The sequence below is a fragment of the Gallus gallus genome, chromosome 6 (assembly GCF_016699485.2).
Source record: "Gallus gallus isolate bGalGal1 chromosome 6, bGalGal1.mat.broiler.GRCg7b, whole genome shotgun sequence".
NCBI lineage: Eukaryota > Metazoa > Chordata > Aves > Galliformes > Phasianidae > Gallus > Gallus gallus.
Window position 1 is genome coordinate 31294065 of NC_052537.1, and position 24744 is coordinate 31318808.

The 24744-nt window shown below is 42.1% G+C and overlaps 1 protein-coding gene across 3 annotated transcripts in view; it reads left to right on the forward strand.

Moving 5' to 3' along the window:
• Nucleotides 1-896: 896 nt before the first annotated feature.
• The window catches only part of PLPP4 (phospholipid phosphatase 4), a 62731-nt gene continuing 38883 nt past the window's right edge, over nt 897-24744 (forward strand). The window contains exons 1-2 of one of the 3 annotated variants that reach the window (XM_025151904.3): nt 897-5901; nt 7530-7681. Coding sequence is in view for 1 of the 3 variants with exons in the window: in XM_426544.8 (XP_426544.3) it covers nt 15838-15893 (56 nt within the window). In the remaining 2 variants the exon portion in view is untranslated. Of the gene's footprint in view, nt 7682-15585; nt 15894-24744 lie in introns of those variants that run through there. The other 2 variants (XM_046943288.1, XM_426544.8) reach the window with 2 other exon arrangements.

The window sequence follows — 24744 nt, forward strand, 5'->3', positions numbered from 1 at the left end:
CTATACAATCTAATTCTAGTTTCAAATATTGGATTGGGCTGCTCAAGGAAATGGTGGAGTCCCCATCCCTGACGTGTGGATGTGGCTCTAAGAGATATGGTTTAGTGACAGGACTCAATAGGTCAGGTTGATGGTGGGAACTGATCTTGAAATTCTTTTCCGACCTAAATGATTCTGTGATTCCATGAACTGGTATTAAAACTCTTTAGAGCAGCATTTCCTCCCTTCTCTCGGGGATTTGGACCCCAAATCAAGGTTTCTATGTATCATAGAACAAAGGTTTGTGGGATTTTTTGCTTGCTAGATGATAAAAAATCTCAGCTTCTTGGAGATCTCACAGCCTTCAGAAGGCTCGTGATCAGTTTAGTTGAGGATGCTGCCAATAACAGTTCATAAAAGTGGGCAACAGACGAGGGGGTGAAGTCTGTCCTTGCTTATTTGTTTATTTTTTCATGGTAGAGATTTTTGTTTCTGTAAGTCCCTAAATCAATTTTAGTTTCTGTTATCAGTTGCATAAGCCATAAGTACTTTTCTTCTGGACTCCTGGACCTGATGGTTTGCAGTCACAGTGCTGGATGGACAGTTACTTGCTGCAGGATCTTCCAGGTCAGTTTACCTTTAACTCAATGGATCGTTGTTAATGTGTGCTGCAAATTCCCATTTGCGTGTGTGAGTTCATCCCAGCCAGAGGCATTTTGTTTTGTATGCCTGGGGGTCTTTTATTATATGTGTCCTGCTCATCTGCTGTTACTAAATTCGAAGCAGGATAGATATGTATTGGTCAATAGGAGCTCTAAATAAATCCTTGGGAACATTCTCCTCTTTTGTTGATCTTCTCAGTTTTTGGTGCCTTTAAAATGCTAGATAGCAACCAAGGTACTTGCATAAAGTTAGATGGAAAATAGGAATTAATCAACATATAGTACCGGAGCATTTCCATTGGCTCCTCTTCACTAGTAAAGATATTCTTCACTATAATAACAGAACGTTTTATAATCTCAAATAGTCATTTCAGCTGTCTCAGACATCTACTTTAGTATTCATACTCTCATTTAATCAGTAAATACAGGAAAAAGGATTCTGGGAAGTACAGTGTGAATGAATGACAGCTGCCAGCCTGGTGACTGTTAGCCTCAGCTCTGTTGGACTATGACTGCATGCTTTTTGTGAAAGAGTTGATAGAGTCAGCAGAAGATTGTGCTGAAGTAAAAGAATCTGAAGTGATGGAGTGATGAATCATTTCTGAGGTTTGGGAACCTGAGAAGTCTGAATCCATACATAAGCTTTCATTGGTGTCAGTATTGCAGCTGGTATCTGAAGATGCATCTTTATTGGTGTATCAGCACCAGAAGTGTGCTTTTTGGGTGACTTTCCTGAGCGTTGCCATTCAGCATCGTCATGGTGTGTCCCAGAGCATAGAAACTGAGTTCTGCTGGGGTGAAACTGAACTGGAAGATCCACCTCATGCAACCCATACTAGTAAGGACTAGAATACTACCCTGTTTTCCAGACATCCCCTCAGGGATTACTCACAAAAAAACCTCCAGTAGCACAACTAAAAGATAAACACAGATGTTGCAACAAGATTTTGCTCTGCTGGGATCCCCTTTATTTACCACATAACTTGTTTTTCTTTTCCAGAGGCTCCACTGATATTATCACATCTGAAAGCACAGCACCTTATCCTTAACATTCTCCAATTCTGCCCAATTTCAAAATGAATAGTTGGAGAGTTTCTGAGCTTCTCCTTTCTTTTTGCTCAAGAAACGTTATAGGAAATGAAATATAAAATCATATCAGCATCTAATCAAATTCCCAGCCCCTTTTCATTTTCAAAGCATTCCCTACACTTAGCTGCGCAGTCTTGCTGAGATAAAATGTGGGCTGTGCAACTCCATCTCTCTGTGGGACATTATTCTATTGCTTTGATGATAGCCTTCAGAGCTTCTATCGCTACCCCATGACTTAAAATACATTTGCTGCAGGGTCAGGCTCCCATCTGCTTTGCTCTTGGCAGCTGAAGTCAGCTTACTACAGAAACAAAGGTGGGGGGACGAAACAGGAAAGGAAAGCATAATGGTTAAATGTTTTGTCCTTTCTGTTAGATGTGAGGTCATTTGCTGAATAGGCAGCAAAACTGTCCCTGTTCTCTGCATGGATGCCAACATGGGCCAACTGGGGAAGAAACATATAGTTCACAGAGAAGTCACTTCTTGTTCTTCTGAAAAGCAAAATGTTTACACTGCAGGAGAAATAGATTTGCCAGAAGTTGGAGCCATTCAATGAAGAAATTAATTTAAACTAAGACTGCATTTTCCAGTTTTGATAAAGACTTTTCAACCTGCTACTTGCTTCAGCTACTTCTTGAAAACAAAACTAAACTAACACTGATTACTGCAGTGATGTTTTAAAGATCTAGAAATGAGAACTTATCTCCCTTTTATATAGGAGATGCATTTCATTTTTACATATCAGTTAAATGTACCCTATATTCCTACATTTTATTCAAAATCATGTCAACTTGTGACCCAAGCACTGATAGCTTAGCACATGTAAATTCCCTGGAATTATGGATGTATTTTTGTTTATGCTGCTCGTTTCTTACTCCTAGCTGGAGAAAGTCACCTAGAACTTAGCATTACCTTTGAGTTTCTTGGCTCCCACTAAAAGTAATGGAGTTGCCTGAAGACGTGTAAGTTACTGGGCAGAGAACCCAGGTCTTTGGGAATAATGGAAAAGAAAACAAAGAAACCATAAATGTAGTTTTTAATCCTAAGAACTGATAACACTAAACGTCATTGCTGCCTTTGTCCTAACAATGGCAATATAAAAATCCAAGCTTTTACCACACATACATTGCAGGAAATATACATAAAATTGCACAGTAAATAGAAGTGGATGAAATAAGAGATCGATTTCCCATGTGGCATGGCAAGATTTAATTCATTCAACAATTGAAGCTATTATTTTCATGATAAATAAAACACTGTGTATGATGCAGACTACAATATCAAGTATGTTCTGAAATATTTATGCAATTCTTTTAAGGATTAAAATCACATCTTACAAGGCTAAGAACTCCAAAGGCTATGGTGAGGAACTGGTAGCTTTATCTCAATGTAGACTGCGATGGCTTTGTGTGCCTTTGAAATTGCCACGCTCTTCAAAGAAAAAGGAAGTGCTTTAAGTGTTTTTCCTTCTCCTTCAGCCAGGAGCCGCGTTTTGGAATGAAGCTCAAGTTTGAGTAAAGGAAGTGTTCAAAATTTTAAAATGTTGTGATAAATACTGCATGACATCGGTGTAAAACAGGTGCCCGCTGTACACAGGACTGTGCTTTGCTTTGTGTCAGATCTCTTGAACATCAGAAGTTTCAGATCGTTCTGGAATCGGTTTTATAAATGAGGGCTGGACGACTCAAAAGTGCAAAGCATAATGGCAATAGAAAACTGCATCTCAGGAGCTGAACTTACGTCTTTTTTCTTTCTCACCCCCTCATTTTTATCTACATTTATCATTATTACCTGCATAGAGCAATAACGTTTTGAAGAAATGCCTGATTTTTGATGCCTCAGTTATTTGATGTCTTTTTTCAAGACATTTTACATTTCAGAGAGTGAGTCAGACACTTTAAACATCCAGACTGGCTGCTTATACCTTTTCTGAGCTGTATTTTTTGTCTCTGGATACAAAGTAAATTCCTTTAATGGATTTATTATCAAGAAGATTCAAAAAAGCATTAGCTTCACTCTTCTACTCTCTTGACTGCAGTTTAGCATCTCACTCTGTGGAGGGTTTGAAAGGCATGGAAAATATAAAAGGACTCTGTGCCACAATTAGGAAACGTGGATTTCTCCCTCGCAGAAACTTCTGCTGTGGACTCTTCTCCATCTTGTGTCTGATGCAAAGGCTTATGCCTGCCCTGTGAGCTACTGCTGGAGGATTAAGGGAGGACTGAGATCCCCCATTGACACCTTTAGAGCTTGAGACCAGTGAACTCTTCCTGTCTTTCATAAACTATGCTCTGTGTGACTTCTGAAGGTGCTCTGGATACAAATTGAAACTGAGCTAATTTGGATTACCATTACTGCAGTGTCTATTAGACATCAGGCAACGCAGTCTCTGCTATTCAAAGGCGAAGTGCTACGCCTCAGTGTCTCCCCTCAAATCACCTCTGTAGACCAAAGCTACACATCTGTCCTTCTGCCAAGTCTACGAAGCTCATAGTTTCAGAAAACCGATGCGCTCCCATCCACTGAAAGGAAAACTGTGAGCTAATATCCTGTCTTCATGCTACAAGAATTTGTAGATGAAAACAAATGCACCCCTTATCTATAAAATGATTGTTTGTTCTACAGTATTTATGACACCTCTCCATTGCTATCTCTTCCTAGGTTATGGTAAACCAAGATGATGCTTTATATTTCTGCATCAGTCTAGCCATGGAAAATTAGATTTAGTAAACAGAGAATCTTAATAATCTTAATGTCCTTCTCAAAGAGAAATGAATCAAATTATCATAATGATTAAATTACAGTTCTGTTGTTTCGTAAAAGCACAACAATAAATAAGTGGGGACATTGCCAATACTTCAGACTCCACTGAAGATTCGCTGGCATGCCCATGAGTGCCTTGGCAAACTGCAGCCGTTGTCCTCTTATCAAAAAGAAATATCTATACCTTTGCACCATAGCAAACATACCATGCAATATTAACTTCATGCTATATCCACATGATTCATTTAAAAGCAGTTAAACAACAAACCAAAGCAATGTTTTTGGGTCCAGGATGTAGAGCACCTCATCTACATGAGAGGAATGATGTGAATTTGCAGCCCCGTATGTGGACTGAAAATAGCACTGAAAGAAATCATGGCTTGATTCCCTTGGTTAAAAGTGGCCTCCTGCACTACACTGCTGAGCTCTTTCTTTGCTGTTGTGAAAAATTTCCTTTTCACTGTCTGTAGCAGGAATTAGAGGTGTAGCTTTTCAACGGCTCTTTATTGCTGCAGAGAATTACAAAGGAGGACAAATCATAGACGTTGCAAAAATAATGAGAATTCAAGGCTATTTCTGGATTATAGTGATGTGAGGATGCTTTGGTATTTTTGTAACACTAGAAATCTTAACAGCTCTCAATTCCAGTTCTGGAGCATTGAAAAGATCTCTCTGTTTACACTCTGCTAATCCCAGCACCAAAGCACTAGCTGCTAATTGATCTCCTTTTTCTATCAAGGCCCATACTGCAGTCCAGTAAAAGTATTTTTGATTCTCTGGAGGAATAAAGTGGGGCAGGAAAGAGGCATGGCTCTTTCAGGGAGAAAAAGAAACAAAAGGATTGGGCAAGAATTAAAAATGGGAAGAATCAGAGCAGAGGTGGAAAAAGATAATCAGAGATGATTAATCAGACAAAATGAGAAGATTGAGGAGGCTGAGAAAGGGACACTCTTTTAAGAATTGTAGTCATTAGAAGGGAGTTTGATGTTTTCATGTGTTCTTTTTTTGCTATATTCAACACAAATGTAGCATAACTGATTAGTTATCACATTATCATTAACAACACTGGGGACCAAAGAGAGGATGAATTATTCATGTAAAACCAGTACAAATAGACACTTGAGGACATAATTTGTTTCCTATCTTCCTCTAAAAGTAGCAATTCTCTGTCTTTTTTTTTTTTCCTATTCCTTTAAAGAAAAAATTGGGAAGGAAAAAAGCAAAAAAGTCTATTTTACAATAATCGGTGAAGTCGATCTGAGGGAAGAAAAAAAGAACTTTACTGCTTACAAAGGAATTTCCCAGTGTGCTGAGTTAAATGCATTGCTATTTTAAAGCATTTTAGATAATGTATATCTTTGTGACACTACAGCGGCAGCTCAGTGAAAGAGCCTCTCAGCTAACCTTGGTAAGTACCTACTGCATTCTGGTACCCCACTTCCAGTGCAGTTGAACCAAATATTCCCTTTAGAACAAATTAGAGCACAAAACATGTCAAGCCTTCCTCTAAAAGCCTTGGAAACTTAAACAGAAAGCCTGTTATATCTGCGGGCTGAATTGCCAACAAAGATGCTCTGTGCTTTTTGGTTTGCAGAGACGAAACATTCAGAGCACTATTAGGTCCTTTCCTAACGCATCGTAACAAGGAACTGATCACTGCCACTCTTGTACAGCACCAATTGTGATAAATACACAGAACTAATTGCAATGAATATGGAATTCTGTAGGAATCCCACCATTTCATTTAGTCTGAACTGATATAACCAGTAATTCAGGCTTGAATCCACAGTGGGATCCTTTTGTGAGTATCAGCGCAGGAGAAACAGATCTTTCTACCAAAAACAGTTCTGCAGTACAATATTTACATACAGCAGCATTGTACAGCTTAATGTTAAAGCTTTCTCTCTACCATCACATGGTATAAGAGCTAATTCTTTAAAACTGGTTGATTAAAATCTGTCTGCAGTTGTAGAAAGTAAAATATGTATGAACTGATTTAGCTCCAGTTTGCTCAATTATCGTAATTTAGAAATCAATACATAACATTTCATAACGTGTTTTAAAAGGCAAATAAATATTTCAGATTTGCCTTAGGCTTTCCTAGGAAAAATTGCACAGAAGCTGAACTGCTGATTTCTGATTCCAAGAAGAAACACATTTGAATGAGAAAATGAAAGCTAAACGTTGATGGTGAAATTAGAACGGCCAGCATCCGCCCTGCTGCAGCCTGGGATGGCACCCAGCTCAGGGGAGCTGATTCCCATTATTTTATGTCATCGATTCACATTATTTTATGTCATCTTTATCAACCACTGTCATCATTTTCATCTTATGCACGACAGTCACTCTCTGGCTCACCTTGACCAATGCACTTAGATTTGCCACATCACGCAGTTGTTGATGTCTAGGACTGTAGGTTTATTCCATTGATGGTGCTTACTTTCCCTGCTAGGGAGCATTGATCAGACTGACTTGGAACAAAGACTGCTTTGTGTTGTGAGCCGGGACACAACCATTGTGTTTAATTAGTAAGCAGTCTTTGTTTTGCACACAATCAGATCCTCAGCCTACTTGAGCTGCAGAGCTGCTGATTTTTTAGCATGTAGATACTATAGAAGAGTAAGCAAAAGTAATAAAATACAGAGGCTGTCAAAGTGCTCCTCAGGTAAAAACAAGCCCCGGGGTCTCTCAGCCTACTTCGCAGGAAATCATGAAACTGTTAATACATTTTTTAGGCATCTAAATGGTAATACTCCTTGACACCTGCCCTGTCCTTCCTCTTCTTGTGTACTGGTAAAATACATCCTCTGCTGTATGCTAGATGTGATACAAGTTGAACCACACATCTTCATGTGACAGAAATATAACTCATGGAAGACGGGCCAAATTTAAATGAGCAGAAGAATTATGAGTAAGCAAATGTTATGAGGATCAAATCCAGGGTTCAAGCTGAGGGAATATAGGACAGGCTTTTCCCCCTCAGTCACAATGCGTAGCATTAAGCGTTCAGATCTAATTGCAGCTTATCTTCAACAGCACTTGTGGAAATTGATATTAAATTGGGATATTTCTGCCCTCCTTTGACCAATGGTGTGTGCCTGACAGAACAACATCAGGATTAGGTATGGAAATAAGAACGTCACTACTACTTCTGCAGTTACTGATGGCACAGCTCAGCACTCAATAAGGTAAGATCTGAATGCAAGGAAAAGGAAATTGCTCCTTTCGCTGCAATGTGAGTGAATGTATCAGATCACAGAATTTAAAGAGGAATGAAGTCCCTGTTGATTGTTCCTACTCTCCGCTTTAGGAATTGCTTTTGCACTAGCTCACTGCTACAATTTAGAAACTGGTATCATTACCATCCAGCAGAAAATCCTGTTCCTCTTCCTACATATCACTGATGTGACCAGTGGCTGAGGAATCCCCCAGAATGGCAGTTAAGGTACAATTCCTGCCAGAACACCCTGATGTGTTGTTTTTGGAGCCCTCCAGCACCACTGCAGCAAGCACAAACCCTGAGCATGCAGTGTTTTCCCGGTGCTGGGAATGCAGGTCCCTGTGCATCAGAGTGTGCTCTGATTTCTAAGGCTGTGCAACAAATTGCATAGTTAAAGGGCAATGTAGCCTGAAGCTAGAAGCTCTACTAGTACTCTCTCAACCCATTTTGCTGTTTCTGAGGCTACTTCCAATAGAATTGGTATAGTACAAAATCCTACTCCAAGGAGCTTCAATATTCTGGCTTCTTCACTGCAGAAAACCCAGATGAAATGGCCAATAATTTCAAAAAGTCCCAGGGAAACATGAGCAAATGGTCCTTTATTGCTACTGAGTACTAAAACACAAGGCTACATTCAAAATTTGGAATATTTGTTTTGCAACTTCTTTCCAATCCAAGAAGTGGCCATTTTACCATTGTGTGCTACTTGTGTTATTTGTTCTCCTGGTTGTGAGATCATGCCCAGAGAGTGGTAGTCAATGGCTCAGTGTCTGGATGGAAATCAGTGATGAGTGGTGTTCCTCAGGGGTCAGTACAGGGACTGGTGCTCTTTAACGTCTTCTTCATTGACACTGACAGTGGGATTGAGTGCTCACTCAGGAAGTCCGTGGATGACACCAAGCTGTGTGGTGGAGTTGACATACCTGAGGGATGTGATGCCATTCAGAGAGACACAGGCTAAGCAGTGGGCTCAGGGGAATCTCACGAGGTTCAACAAATCCAACTGCAACATCTTGCACCTGGGTCATGGCAACCTGTGCTATCAGTACAAGCTGGGGGGTGTAAGGATGGAGCACAGGATCTGGGGGTACTGGCGGATGGTAAACTGGACATTGAGCCAGCAATGTGCCCTCACAGCCCAGAAGGCCAACCATATCCTGGGCTGCATCAAAAGAAGCGTGGCCAGGAGGTTGAGGGAGGTGATCCTGCCCCTCTGCTCTGTGCTGGTGAGACCTCACCTGGAGTACTGCATCCAAATGTGGAGTCCTCAGTGCAGGACAGACACGAAGCTGTTGGAGTGCATCCAGGAGAGGGCCACAAAAATGATCCAAGGGATGGAAAGCCTCCCTGCAAGAACAGGCTGAGCTGGGGCTGTGCAGCATGGGGAAGAGAAGGCTCTGAGGAGACCTGAGAGTGGCCTTTCAGTATCCTAAGGGGAGGCTCTAAGGAGGAAGGGAACAGATTCTTTAGCAGGGTCTGTAGTGATAACATGAGGGGAAATGGTTTCAAACTAAAAGAGGGGAGATTTAGATAGGATGTAAGAAAGAAGTTTTTTACAATAAGGGTGGTGAGGCACTGGAACAGGTTGTGCAGAGATGTGTGGGTGCCCCATCCCTGGAGACATTCAAGGTCAGGCTGAACCAGGCTGTGAGCAACTTGATCCAGCTGTAAGCGTCCCTGTTCACTTGCAGGGGAGTTGGACTGGATGACCTTTAAGTATTCCTTTCCAACTGAAAAAATTCTATGATTCTTCTTTTTTCCCTCTTACATTTAATTGTTCTGTTTTGTTGTGTTCACTTTTGAGTGAAGAGGTATTTGAACATGACTGTGGCATCTGTTGACAGGCTTCTACAACATCTGCAAGCTAAAAAAAATTACATAAACGTTTCATTGAAGCCAGTAAGGCCATTCTTGGCATGAAGGTATTACTTACGATTAAAAACAGAAGTTGTCAGCTTTAAGTCACAGTCTCCGATTAAATACAGCACAAGAATACTGTTTAATGTAAACGTTACAAACTTCAATTTACCACGGGTTTGTTATGGGAGTAATAATACTTTTACAGTGGTAACCCCTGAACAGGATAAACAGTACGTTGGGTACTAAAGCTTCAGTAATTAAAAGGTTGACTGTCTCATAAACAATACATATACATTGAGTATGTACATAAATGTCATTACTTGGTGTTACCAAATTGCACCTAGGGGCTGCTTGATCAGTGCAATAGTGTGCTGACTGGCACGTCTGTCTGCAACAGGCAAGCACAGTTCTAAAGGACTCGTTTTGAACCAGCTAAGCCAGGTTTCAGGAGACAAAGCCCACTGAAAACAGCTAAGTTGGGTGTGTGGGGCTCACTGCCTTGTTGGGGTGGGCTGCACGGGATGCAGATTTTCCCCGTGCCACTGACCAGGCAGGAGCAGTGCATTCATTGCAGTGTAGTTCTGGTCCACAAGATGGCTCCAAGCACATACATTCAAGCCTAATAAATTCTCAGACGATGTACTTGACACAATTTCGTTAAATGGCAGCTACAGAAATGTGCTCATACTTCAGTGTTTAGAAGAACTGCTTAATTAGGCACAATCTTTAGCCAATGGTAGGCACTTGCATAGTAACTAAACAGAAACATTACCAATTTGCTTTTATATATGTTTAAATACGAGATACAGTGCAATTAAAATGGGCACAACTACATCGTGCTGTCTGAAATTTATGATTCCTCTGAGCTCTGTTCTCTGAGGTTTATTTTGACCATCAGAATACCAACTTAGGAAAGAAATAATTGGCAGCGTATTTGGCAGAGCAGACAAGCCCACTGATTCGGGGAACTTCCAGCTGCCATATGCATCTGTGCAGGCATGTACTGAACAAATACAACCTTCAAAAGATTCTTGATTCTGGTTGTCTTAACTACACCATGACTCTGGAGCTACATGAACTCAAATTTACAACCTGGGTGAGTTCAATAGGTCAAACTCTCCAAAGACCAGCAGTGGTAGTACCAAGGTTTCTCTCTCCTCTCCTTGAGAGGTTGTTGTTGTTCTAGAAGTAGAACAAAACCTGTCTCTTCATTGACACATACTGATTTCTGAACCCTTGACACCTTAAGCCATTTGTCCCATATTAAGGAAAGATTGCTGCTTAGCCCTAGAAGCAGGTTTTGTTTGTGCAAATCAAATTTGTAAATCTCATACAAAAGCCATGCATGGCTTCAGGGCTCACTTCAAACACCTTGCATGGCTTTGTGCCACAGAATCACAAAGTTGCAGGGGTTGGAATGGACTCTGGAGTTCATCTAGTCCAACCACCATAACGAGTCAATGCCCTGGCTGCTCTGTACCATGAAGAATCCACATCACGTAGAGGTAGCACTAAATTAAAGCTGTATAGTATGTCCCATGTAATATCTTTGTAAGGTATTATTACATGCTGGAGGCATAATTCTTACTTTCTGAGAGGAAAGTACACTTGTTGCCTATTTCCTCGATGGGGCCATCATGAGGAAATATAAAAGAAAGTTATCTGCTCTCATATACCTTTTTATATACAAGGTAATGATAACCAATGATTAACTGGCTTCAGCAGCGAGGTGTCTACTCTGTAAAAACAACTCAGTAAAGTTATAAATAGTAAGGGGGTGTTTGGTCCATACACAGTACAGTTGGTTCAGGAATTCTAGAAAAATGTGTGTTATGTCTTAAAATTCTAGGTTTGGCTTTCCTTTCTGGGTAATCTTTGAGATCTACACCACAATCTCATTAGCAGTAACTGTAGATGTACATAAAGGAACGGCCGCCTTCCCCTGTTCAGTTACATGGTCCTGATGTGGCTGTGTAGACCTGACCCACCAGTGCAATACAAACCGGTCACATAACCTTGCCCAAGGCCAGCTGAGGCATTCCATAGATGTGTTTTTTTTTACCACAGAAATGAACAGAAATAAATAAATACATAAATAAAGAAACAAGTAGGTCAATTGTTTCCAGAATAAGCTCTCGTAATTAAGAAATGACTCGTGCAGATGTAAGGGTTTCCCATGAGGTACTCATACATATACATAGAGATTTTCTCGGAAATAAATGGTGTGCTCATGCACGTTCCAAATTTCTTATTCTTTTCATTCATTAGGCACTGGGATGGGCTGCTCAGGGAGGTGGTGGAGTCACTGACCCTGGAGGTGTTCAAGGAATGTTTGTACGTTGCGTTGACGGACATGGTTTAGTGAGAACCATTGGTGATGTGTGGATGGTTGGACTGGGTGATCCTGTGGGTCTTTTCCAACCTTGGTCATTCTATGATTCCTCATCATTTGTGTTTAAGTAACAGAAAATAGCAACTGACAGAGAGAAGAGGGCTATGGAATGACTAACTTTTGGAAGAAGCTCAGGGGAAAAAAGAAAAGGGACCCTTGTTGATGGGTTGCACTTGTTTGCATTAATCAAAGAGTTTCACAGGGGTAATAATGTCGGATTTGCAACTTGTCATTTAATAATGACATCTTAACACCCTGATTCAGAGGAAACATGGGCTTTAAATAGGGCTTTAATTGACACAACTCTATGTTTTTAACTATGACTTTCATTCTTCTCTATTTTGACATGAAAAACAAGTTAGCTTAAAAAGTAGTAATCTGAATTCTAAAATAACATTGCTCTTCCTCTTTCTTTGTAACAAACAAACAAATAAATACTGCTGACATCCCTTCCCCTCCTCAAACCTATGGGTCCTCCAACCAGCTGTATTCTATCAGATTCAAATGCCTTTCTTCAGCATTCTTCAGTGTTGTATTTTTTTGTTTTGTTTTTGAAGCTGAATTGAGTGTGGGCTCCAAGGTGTGGCCCCAAGGTGTGCACTGAGAGCTGTACCCTCCAGAAACACAGGGTGAGCCACGCAGCTGCTTACGCCATTGAACACCTCTCAGTGGACTGCAGGCTGTGAGTGGCTCAGCCTTTCATGCAAGTGTTCAGCTGAGGAATGGAAGCTGCTTTCTCCTTTCTGCTCCCGAATTGGAGTCAGTACAAACAGGGAATTTAACCCTGAATTGTAGAATGCCTTGGGTCGGAGGGGGACCCCAAGGATCATCAAGCACCAACCCCCCTGCTGTAGGCAGGGCTGCCAGCCTCCACGTTTAATACTAACCCTGGTGAAAGAAAACTGCTGGCAATCCCAGCCAGCCACCTGAAAGGCTGGATAGCTACTTCTGTAGGAGTGGGATCAGTTCTCTCTCCTTTGCAGTAGCAACTAAGACAATTGCATTAAGTCCACCATCTATGCCTATGGTAGAGATGGGACGAATAGCAAGCTGAGTTGTTCCCACTGTGATCTGTTGTGAGAATCTGCTGCTGTAGCACAGTGACTCCACACTGCTCATGCTGCAGGTTGTAGCTTAATGCCACAATGTAGCCTGAACTCTATTCCCTGCCAGTTATCCCTCTACCTCCTACTTGGCTGAACAGAACAAGTTTTGTTCAGCAGCCGGATAAAAGCTTAATCTAACTTCAGAAAATAAACCAGAAGTGTTTAAGCTTCATAAATCACCATCAGCTAATGCATATTAGAGAATCAGAACACTGCAACTAGATAGCTGCAGCAGGACAACTTTTGTTTCATCTCTAATTTAACGACTCTTATTTATTAGCTCTGCTGATACGACTTGAATGATTCCAAACTGTTACACCAATCTATCAGGAAAATCTGCTCTTCTGTAGTATTGCATGTACTGTAGCAAAGCCAAAGGGGCTGCAGGATCCACAGGCTGGTGAAAAAATTAAATATAATAGCAGGGAAAAAAAATGCATAGGGGAAAAGATGTGACTGTTTTCCATTTAAACATCATACAGGTGGTGTCTAGATACTCAAGTTGGGAAAGCACAGCTGACCCACTGCCACCTGTGTCCCCCATAGCTGGTGCGGATCTGGTAATTATAGAATCATAGAATTGCTCAGGCTGGAAAAGACCTTAAAGATGATTGAGTCCAACCACGACCTAACCACGCTACCCTAACTCTAACAGCCCTCCACTAAATCATGTCCCTGAGCACCACATCCAAACGGTTTTTAAACACATCCAGGGATGGTGACTCAACCAGTATTGCCTGAGAGTCCCTGCAGCTCCCAGGTTACATGGCTGGCTTGATTAACATCAAGCATGTGGCTATTCCCATAAATAAGGGCTGATCCTATAAATGATGATTCTTCTTACGCATACCTACCAACAAGGTACACATGAACTCACTAGTCATGTGGGGCAGGAACTAGAGAAAGTACAAATATTCAATAATAGCATACAAACCAATGGTGTGTTCTCCCAAAGGAAAGGGAGGTGTCCTTTAGCAACAACTTGTAGCTTTGTTTCTTGAAACAAATTGCTTTTTTTTTTTTTCTTTTTCTTTTTTTTTTTTGGACACACGTGGGAGGCAGATCTCGTTTAAGTAGCACTAACATTTTAAGTGCTGTCTCCAATGCCAGCCACACACCTGTGTTTTCTGAGCTGCTGCCACTCTCCTGGCTGTATTGCTTAGATGATGTCAGTGTGGAGCTCCTTCCACACAACGTTCCACAGCTGTGGTCATTAAGAGTTTTTCTGCATGGCAGTTAATTGGGAGTTCAGTGCCTCCATCTGATACATAGTGGTTATAGCAGACAGGTTCAATAAAGCCTCTCCACCATTAACTCCTGAGCAATAATCACGCAGTAAAATGGATTGTTTCCCTAATGCAGTGCTGATGTTTGCTTTGTAACTATGTGCAATATTAATAGCTATGAAGGCTTTCTTGAAGCACATGCCTTCAACGGCCACAGAAAGATGGATAATTAAAAGCACTCAGATGTGAATTAGTTTGATTTAGCGTGGTAAGCCTGCACTTCTCTTACAATGAAGCCATTTAGGACTCAATCCTAAGGTAGTTAAACTAACCTTCTGCAAAAGTAGGCTGAGGCAACACAAAGATCAGAGAATGGCCTGGGTTGAAAAGGGCCATTATGATCACCCAGTTTCAACCCCCCTGCTGTGTGCAGGGTCGCCAACCACCAGACCAGATTGCCCAGAGCCACATCCAGCCTGGCCTTCAATGCCTCCAGGGATGGGGCATCCACAACCTCTGGATTTCAGGACCAGGCGACTCAGAGCTTGCCATGGGGATGGGGTGGAGATATCACAGCAGCCGTAGTTGTTTTGCCACCTGTGTTCCATGCCAGCAATCTGCAGTCCCACGTAGCCACTGTTGTGCCTGCTTATTGAGCTGGGGCTCTGGGGACCAAGCTGAGCTCACCTACTGTGTAGATCCCGACCAGGTGAAGCAGAGTGCCACCCTGGGTTATGTGCACTAACAGGCAGTAGGGTTTAAAACAACACTGATACCTGAAAGTGCGAACTCCCATTACACGCCCTGCAGGAAGTGTTCAAACACTGCAAATGCTTTACACAACGATTATGTAAACACGCCAAGCTCGGTGCCGACATGGGAGGTCTGGGATGGAGCTGCCCGTCGCACAAACTAGCAGCAGTTATTGGGAACGGCAGCTGCTACCCACACCCCACCATTCTGGGGGGGTCCATCTTTTCGGGAGTGCAGCGTTCCATCCGAAGTCACACTGCGGCGCCTCGTGTGAGCTGTACTGTACCCGGGGGGCTGAATTTCGCAGCGGGCAAAGAGTTAATTTCTTTCAGCTGAGGTTCGAAGCGGAGGACTGCAGTAAACGAGGCAGAAGCAGCGCTCCCCACGTTTCTTCCAGCCCGCCCAACAGCCCCGGGGCGCCTTCCTTGAGGCGGGGCAGCCATCCCGGGAAATCCCCAGGAACCCCCCCGGCCCCCGCGCGGGGAGACACCGCGTGAGTCACCGGGACCCTCCCCCGGCTCTGCCGCCCGCCTCTATCGCGGCGTCGGCGCTGTCAGCTGGCGGCAGCACCGCTCCTCGCCGCCCGCGCAGCCCGGCCGTGAGGATGGAGGGACGCGGACCGCACCTCGAGGGGCTCCGAGCGGCGGCCACGCTCCCTCGGACCGAGGGGGAGAGCTGCCGGACGGCGGCGTGAAGCGGCCGAGCCGCCCCGGGTGCCCCCCCCGCCCCGAGCGGGGAATGAGAGGCGGCGGCGGCGCGGGGCTGCCGGAGTCCGCCGGGACGCACCATGCGGGAGCTGGCGATAGAGATCGGCATACGGGTGCTGCTCTTCGGGGTCTTCGTGTGAGTAGCGGCCGGGCAGCGGGAGGGGGTAACGGCACCGGCGGGCGTCTCCGGTAGTGCCTCAACTTTCCTTCCTTGCAGCCGGGAGGCGGAGGGGAGGGAGGGGGCGAGGGGTCGGCAGCCCCGCAGCGCCGGGTAACTGCCGTCAGCCGCCCCGCAGCCGCTGATGGAGAGCTGCCCCCGCTCTCTCGGGAGCTCTGGGCGAGGGGAGATGCTGCTGTTCCCGTGTACAAAGTGAGGGGGAGCGCTGTGCCTGGGGGGGGTTTACTCCCTAGAGGTGTGGGAACACTTCTGGCCCGGGATGATGCGCTGCAGGAGATTTTTGGAGAATGATGTTCCTAACGCTTTGTGGGAGAAGTGTGCAAAAATAAAACAACCAAACCAACCAACCCAAACCTACTGCCGTTGTCGCTTTGACGATTATAGTTGCAATCGCGTCTCGGCAGCGGGAGAGCTCTGGTCGCCCCGGGGAGGACTCTTGTCGTGGGGAGCCGCCGCCTGGAGCTCAGCGAGGTGTGTGTGTAGCGGGGCTGGAAAGGCACCTCCGCATATTGCTACGTGGGAAGGCAAATCATGACAGTCCGCTTGCTGAAAGAGCAGAAAGCAGTTCCGTGTTGTTTTGCTCCCTTCCCTTTCAGAGCTGTACCCATTTCGGTTTTTTTTCTGATGGTTCTCTGTGCGTTGGAGCAGTGAGAAGTTCAGTTCTTCATTTAAGCTGGCTTGAGGTTGAAAAATGAATACCCAAAATCTTTGTGGTCTCTCTCTAAAGTGTCACAGATCAGGTTCTGCTGTTGCCTGTTTGCCTGCGCAGCAGTGGATTCAGATTGTCACAGATGCATGCAGCAGTAGTGGGGCATCTATTAAAGCACGGCACTGACTTACAGCCGCGATGCTGGCGTGCTTTGATCTGACTCCTTTCTGAGTCTCATGGTTAATAATAACTTGCCCAATTCACTGGCAGTTGAATTTTTCCTCACTGCTCATTTCTCTCTGATCTCCATTTGCATCAGTATATTTGCAGTGTGTCTCATCAGCGTCATCCTCTTCCTTCTAGGAAAGACTTTCTTTCAATGACCCGAGAGGTACCTTTGATACCTTTCAATTCAGTTGCATCTTTACCTTACAAGTAGTCCTGCTCCTTTCAGCATAACTCTAATCTGGAATGCATGTGATTACAGGATGAGAGCAGACCTCAGGATCCAATGCCAAATCAGGATCGGACCTTTTGCATGTGTAATTCAGCACCTGCACCATCCAGTATGGTGCTTTATTAATATAGATTATTAAATCATGCCCCACTGTAAGTAATACTTTCTTGCTTGTGTTTCACTTCAGTCCTTGTTTCCCCTCTAAGATACTTTGTCATTTTTGCCGTTCTTTATGCAGTTGTTTTAAAATTAACTGATCGGGTGGCTGAAGGAGATGCTTTTGGTGGAGTCCCCGCAGTGCCAAATGGCTGATGCCCATGGAAGCAGCTGTCATGTATTCTTGTGGCTCAGCTCCTGCCTGCTTGGAATTCTGCGGAATAATTTAAATATTGTAATAGGTCATTAGGAGCATTAATTGACATCTAAAACTAAACATTCCCATCCGGGTTGGCGTTTAGTTTCATGAAGAACTGCGCTTTACTTGTTGGCAGTGGTTGCAAGAATATAAACTCTAAGTAAACAAAACCAATGGCTTTCATAGTGAAATGATCTTAACATCAAGTACAGTCTTTTTTTTTCTGTTGAAATTGCTACTGCTATTTGGTATTTCCTTCAGCTTTTCAAAGAGGCACTTGTCCTCTGAAACCCCTTTGTGTTTGTTGTTTTCTCTGGCTTTGTAGACAACAAGAGCATGCATTTTTATGGAGCTCTGAGTTCACTGAAATATCTTTTCAAGAATGAACAATTACAGATGAAGTTGGAAGCCTTGGGACTGGAACCCAGGCAACAGCAGTGTAAGCTCTGCCGCAGAAACTGTTTCTAGGAATGAAAAGGCTGTGTGGTTCTGTCCTCCCTTGGAAAGGAGTGCCATTAGCATCAGTGAGTTGAGGCCAGGTCTGAGTTGCTAACAGTGGCATTGATGATTGTTGACCAGGAATTGGGCTGAAGGGAATTACGTCATTCTGAGAAGGTGTTGATCACTTTGGTCACTGCAAACCAGTGCTGGAAGTCTGAGCTTGAAGGGAATGGTTTCATAGTTATGGGGTGGTCATGTAAGCCATCTGTGCTTCCCAGATGTCTCTAGTTTCAACCTACTGACTAATGTAACTCAGAATGATGCACTGGCATATTTTGTACCGCAGAAAGGGAAAGGTGCATGTTATGTGTTATAGCTTTACTTGGTGATAAATTTTTTAAAATTGGAGGTGTCAAAACTTATGCTGATTTCTGAAATTGAATGTATTGCCAGTTTGAATGTATTTTATAGCATCAACAGCCATATTTTCTATCCTCGAGGCTGGCAACGTATTTTTCTTTCCCCAGTAGCTAAAGTTACCAACTTTGCTTATGTCACTTGGAGGCAATAAACCCAATACTTTTCATTTATGTTCTCTTCTGTCACAAGAATGTACAGCATTACAAGTTATGCACATTTTTGCTGGTTGAGTATTTGTTTGGGTGAGTTCAGTGGGCTTTAATGATAACAACTGACTCAGTTCTACACATTGTGTTCTTAGCAATTGTGAAGTGTTCACTTAGCAATTAAAGACCGGTTTGGGTATTGAAATTAAGCAGCTCAAGCTTCTGGGCATTAAAAGATCTGTACTGAAGGGTACTTTATCCCTCGGGATTTACTACTGTTGAAGAAGAGATTAGTTAGGAGAGATTTATTTGAGGACCTTACAGCTGCCTAAGGTTCAGAAGTGGAATTCAAAAACAACTGGTTGCAGTCAAAAACGTACTTGATGCTCACTTGGCTGGGAGAGTAACTAGATGTACTTTGAGTTCCCTGCAGCAAAGCTGCTCTCCAGCCATAAGTCACAAACTGCAGAGAGATCAGCAATATTTCTGTTCCGCCCTACAGCTTTTCCTCGTTCCTCAAGATGAGCAAATTCATATTTAGTTCCCAGGATACTCAGCCTTGCACCTTTTGACTGAACTGAGCTGTTCCTAATGAGCATAGATGGTCTGCTGCATCCTGGACAAAGAAAATCCTCGCAGCTGTAATTCGGCCAGTTATTACTTCATGCAGTTTTCACATGTTTTTTCAGTTAAGCTTCAATCAATTATCATTTCAGGTTTTTGGTTTCAGATTGTTATTTGTTCAGACTGTATCTGAGAGTACATAACCAGGATTTTTGAAAGAGATTATTTTCATCAAAGGCATCAGAAATAGAAGTGGTCTATTTACTGTAACAACTGTTACGAAATACTGTGTTTATAGGAAAACAGATCCACCACAGCAGTTTAAGGAATGATATATGATCTCGCATCCCTGTTTTCTTCATTTTGTACTTATTCCTATGACTTGGAGCACTTCATGATGCCTAACTGGTGCTAAACCACATTGTAATGTGATCAGTTTTTCTGTTCCATGCAGATGGTGACGTTGTCGCTTATTGAATGTCTGATGAAAGCAAATTGTTTTGACTACTTGTTTTTATTAAGGCAACTGAAGAAAATATTTGTGAGCCATCACAAGGAGTGATGTCCTTAAAATGATATTCATCTGCTCTAAAAGTAAGGAATACGTTGAGTGGTGGCTCTGAGCAAGCCTGAAATTGCCAGTAAGGCTGCTTCTGTTTCAGTTGTTCACTTTTAGTTATCTTCTACAAGGAAACTAAACTTTCTCAGCCATTTCAAGACCACTGATGTTGCCTTAATAGGAAGATGAAAGAATGTATGTGTCTCTTGGTGTATTTAGTGCAGTGACTTTTGGTGTCAGCAGCATATTGCTTATGTTTCATGAGCTGTCTAAATGATGAAAAAGTCTTCCAAGGACTGCTTCATCAAACCTCAAGCTATTCAGTGAGTGTGATGTGATTAAAATATAAACGTCATTCAGAGTAATTGGATGTCTTCCCTACAGCACAGTTTCATTAATAGTCCTCCCTTGGGGCAGAGTGTTTATCTGCAGGCTGATACGTGAATTTACACACACGTGAGTGTACAGCGTTAACTAATACTGATGTCTTTTGCATGCGTGCTTTGTTCAGACTCTGGCTTAAGCAAATGCAAACTGATACAGTGTAGTGTTGGATCTCTTCAAAACTGTACAGTATTGTGGTTTTAATTGAGTTATGAATATGTGTGAAATGCTTTAGGCTGGGAGGCACTTTGAAGCAGCTTTCTTTGTCATGGGTGGGGATCTGGATAAGTTGCCTTCAGAAATGATACTGTGTATTGTCTCGTTAATACAGACGGAAAATCAATTAGCTGAGGCAATCCCACAGTGCTGCAGTTCTGCCTTCCTGTTTTTCCTGCAGTTTGAGTTTGTGTTTTCGATGTAATATCTATTGAGTTTTGGAGAATTGACTGAGCTGGGACTGCTGAGCACTTGCAGAGCTGTAGGTAACGTAAGCAGAATGATACCAAGAAGCAAAACAGCCAGGCTGTGACATCAGGATGTTCTCAGTTTGTGTACAACATGAGGAACAACGTCTTGGACTAAGACTGCAAGGATGCTTCAAGGCTAGGATCTATAGGGGAGCATTTCAAAGAGAAGTTGGTATTTGGCCACGTGAGCTCATTAGTCTGTTTGTGTCCCATTTTCTTGACCTTAAACTTTGACTTGGTTTAGAACCTGGTTTTTGACCTCAAGTCATGGACTTCTCTGTACCTTAACATCTCTTCTGTGAAGGGAGAATAATACTTTTTCGGACCCTCGGTTCATTTAGATGATAAATTCTTTATTAAAATGCATGTGGACAGTAGCCAGACCTACTGAGCAGTGAATTTTCCTGGAGCCTTTTCAGAGTTAGTTTCACAAATAGTAATGATAATAGGAAGTGAGAGTATCCACACGCTTGATTGCTGCCTGTTTAAAAATAGGTACTCTGTTGTAAACCATAATTGAGATCATGCTAAAAATGAGGGAATCAGTAGCCCAGGTTGAGCTCTCCTTCACCGAGTATGGCTAATGCACAGTTAAGGCAGAGACTGGCTTTAAAAAAAGACCTTAGCCTCTCTGGTGCCTGATCTGAGAGCATATATCAAAGGTTGCACGTGGAGCTTCAGAGGCTGCGTATGGAGCTTGAGCAGCAAGCAGCAGGCTTGTTCTGTGCTTGGCAGAGTCCGGGATGCTTTTGAAGCCATAGAAGAATTAGAATGCCACAGAACTTCTCTAACTCACTGATACACCACAGAGTAACCTGATTTTTTTTTTTTTTAAAGCTTCTCTCAGCTATGTCTCCTTGAGAGGTTACTGTAAAACAAAAGTTCCTAAGTACCCATTGTGCCTCATGTAATACAGAGCACACAATGCAATGGCCGTGTGCCTGTCCTAATATAGATGGAATATCACCAAGCTAATAGGGGCAATTGCAGTTCAGGTCCTCACAGAGCTGAAGCTTCTGTTTGCATTATTTTCTTATTTATTGAAGCTAGAGTAGTATTATGCTGACTTTGATCTAAAACAAAATAAGTTGTTCAGGGAAAAGCTGCACCCCATAATGTGGTGGGGTTTTTTTTTTGCTTTTTTTTTGGTGTGTGTGTACAGACTTCTGTCTGTTCAGAAGATAAACAAAAATCTACAGAACAATCTCAATACTTCTAGACTGATTATGCCAGTGAGCTTTTTTTTTTTCTTACCTGAGTTCCAGGGAACAAAATGGGATTTACTGTCAAGAATTCTAATTTTCCTATGAATAGGACAGGGTTCACAGTTTTGTCCACAGCTAAACTCTCATATGAATCCATGCTGAAAAAGAGTATTTTCTTACGTGCAAAAGTGTCTGCTCCAGATTTTTGAGGAGTAAGTGGCGACTGTGTGTCTTCACATTGAATCCTATGTACTCGTTGGCTTTGGCACTTCACTCTCAGCCTTAGCTGAGAACTTCTTATAGCTAGAATTTTACCAATCCTGACGTGGTTTCTGTAAGGGAAAGTTTTCTTTAAAAATGGAATTTTACACTTTGATCTAAGCACAGTCAAGCTGTACTTCCTATGAAAGCCTTTGCTGTAAGAAGAAGAGATGTGCCGCAGTCTCGCTGCTGAGAATGTGCTTGTGCCAAGTTTGGAGTTACCATGCCAAACTTTGGTCCCCCAATCTAGTGATGACTTTGAAAAGTCAGTGCTCAGAAGCAGTTGGCATAATCACTGACACTGAGAGGGGATTAAAGACTAGATTTAGTGTATTTCCTGTGGTTTTCTTTTTCCTTCCTACAGTGAGTACTCAACTGATACTGAACAGATGTTTTGAGTACCGTATCTGCATTGGCAAGGACTGATGGATGCAAAGAAAGTAAAGACAACACATGCATCCTTTTTAAAGTATTGGTTGTGATGGGCTGATGAACATCAGGGATTTACTTCTTGAACGATTAAAGAAAGACTCAATGGCTTCTGAATGAGAGTAACAGCTTTATATATGATCCAATTGGATTGCCCTCATAGAATAAACAAAATTGTCATCAATTGTGGCACTTGAAATAAGCTTTTCATAATTTTCTCATCTTTTTAAGGTATTTTAATTCATGTTTTTACTTCTCTTGTAAATTTGAGATTAGTATGTTCAGTCATTACCATGCAAGGAACTCTGTGACTAATCTACGTGATTCTGAAGAAAACCAGATCGGGAACATTGTGTAGTTGTATTATTTGTATGCTGCAGTCCCCGTGTACTGTATTAGTTTATTTTTCTGCATTACAAATTGTTTTTGGCTGTAACTGCTACTAAATATCTCCCTAGTTAAAATACCTGCTGACTTTTAATTAAAAATTACACGTAGCTGAAATTGAATAAGTGTGATGTTGGGTGGGTTCTTGTTAGGTGGTGGTGGGGTTTGTCGTGGTTTTTTAGTCTGTTCTGAATTGTAGGTTAGCATAACAGGGTTTGCAACTGGTGATTTCATAAGAAGTGACTGATTAAGATAACTCACGCAAATAAATTTGAAAGAATCACTGAGGGTTGAGATGATGGGAGGGTATAGAGTACTTTTTTTCTTGGGTGGAGGTGGATGGGGAAAAGATGGAAATAATTGAGCTGTTGAGTCTAGAAATGACAGAAATTTCCTCCTTTAAGAGCCTGCTGTAGAGACATATAAAGAAAACAAACTGCTTTTCGTTTCCTTTGGGAACTTAGAGGAAGGAATGAAGCAAGGGAGACTTAGGTGGAGTGTGACTTGTTCTGCCTGAGCGTCTGTCCCAGCATGTGGGAGACGTTGAGACGTTAAAGCAACTTTTCATGCTTGGCTCATGCTGATGGGTAGAGAAGGGACTAATATAGAGACTATATGACTAATACCAAGTTAGCTGGAGAATACTTCAGCAAAGACAGGGCAGAAGCTGATGATCCCTTATGGCTGGAGGGCATTGCCATGTCAGATACCTTATTCTAAAGATCCCGCACTGATAAGACTGTGAGGAAAATGAAACCATTAGATGACATGAAATATTCCACCATGCAATTATGCATGTCAACGTTTTACTGTACTTTGAGTAAGATGTTTTACTGCTGACCTCAGAATTGATAACGGAGGTGTAACAGTCAGCTCAGAAATATGTCTGACACAGCTTTGTGGCACCCTACCAAGTATTGTGAAACCTTACAAATTGAAAACAGCATGGCTGAACGTCATTTGATATAAAGTGCTATATTTTCATTAGCTGCTCATTTCCCCTAATGGGAGAACAGATCTAAAAGCCTGACTGTACTCTCATGGCCAACACAGAAGCCATTAATAATGTTATTCCTCTCGCGTCCAAGGTGCTTTATAGGGGTGTAGCTCTTGCTATTGGACTTCACTAATTATCACAAAATGCTAGAAGTGGTGTTCATATTCCCTGTTAATATATCTTTTTTTGATCATTATTCATGCTAGTCTCTGGAACATGTAATTATTCACACAAGTGTTTTTGGAGTGAGTGAATTTACCACGGTTGGATTTAATTTTGATGTGAATGTAGTTAGGTCTTTTTTTTTTTTTTTTGCCCTCCGACAATAATGAAGTCATTGTATAAAACAACTTGAAAGGAAAAACGGGAACAAAATGATTCGTAAATTCATGTTAAATTTAGTGAAGATCTTGGCCCAGAAAGTATCTCTTGAATTATACTGAAGCGTTTCATTTTATAATCTGCACTTTTTTAAAAATAAGGTTAATGGAGTTTGATAGATTCCCAAACAAAACAATCTGCTGTGGTTGAAATGATATGTTCCTGCTTGACCAGGAACTGCTATAACATTAGGATAATTGTCTGAGCAACTGCTGAGACTTGTTTGGCTAAAAAGCATTGAGATGATAAAATCAATCATTAAAATGCATGGAAAGCAAAATTTTGACCGTCTGCACTGCATTTTGATTCATTATTCACATACTTGCTTGGATGGTTTTAACCTGTAATATGAATTCCAGTCCTCCATTATTTACAACACTGCAGGCTTTGAAACTTCTGTGGGCTGTGTCAGTGTTTGAGCTACTAGAAGTTTTCTTTTTCTCTTCCCATCTCCCCAAAAGCACACACAAACACACACGACTTCTGTGAAATAGCTTTTGTAATAGGAAATACTTAATACCTGTAAATTGTGCTTTCATTAATAAAAATGATAGATAAGCAAAGAAAAGAGTATGTAATGGTTTTCACTTCGTTGGTGTCTATACCACTGTAAGACTGTATCACTGTTCATTGTTTCTATTGCAAGTTGCAGTACTGCAGCTTTACTGCATTGACTTAAGTATAGTACATTGACAATAAGGAGCAGC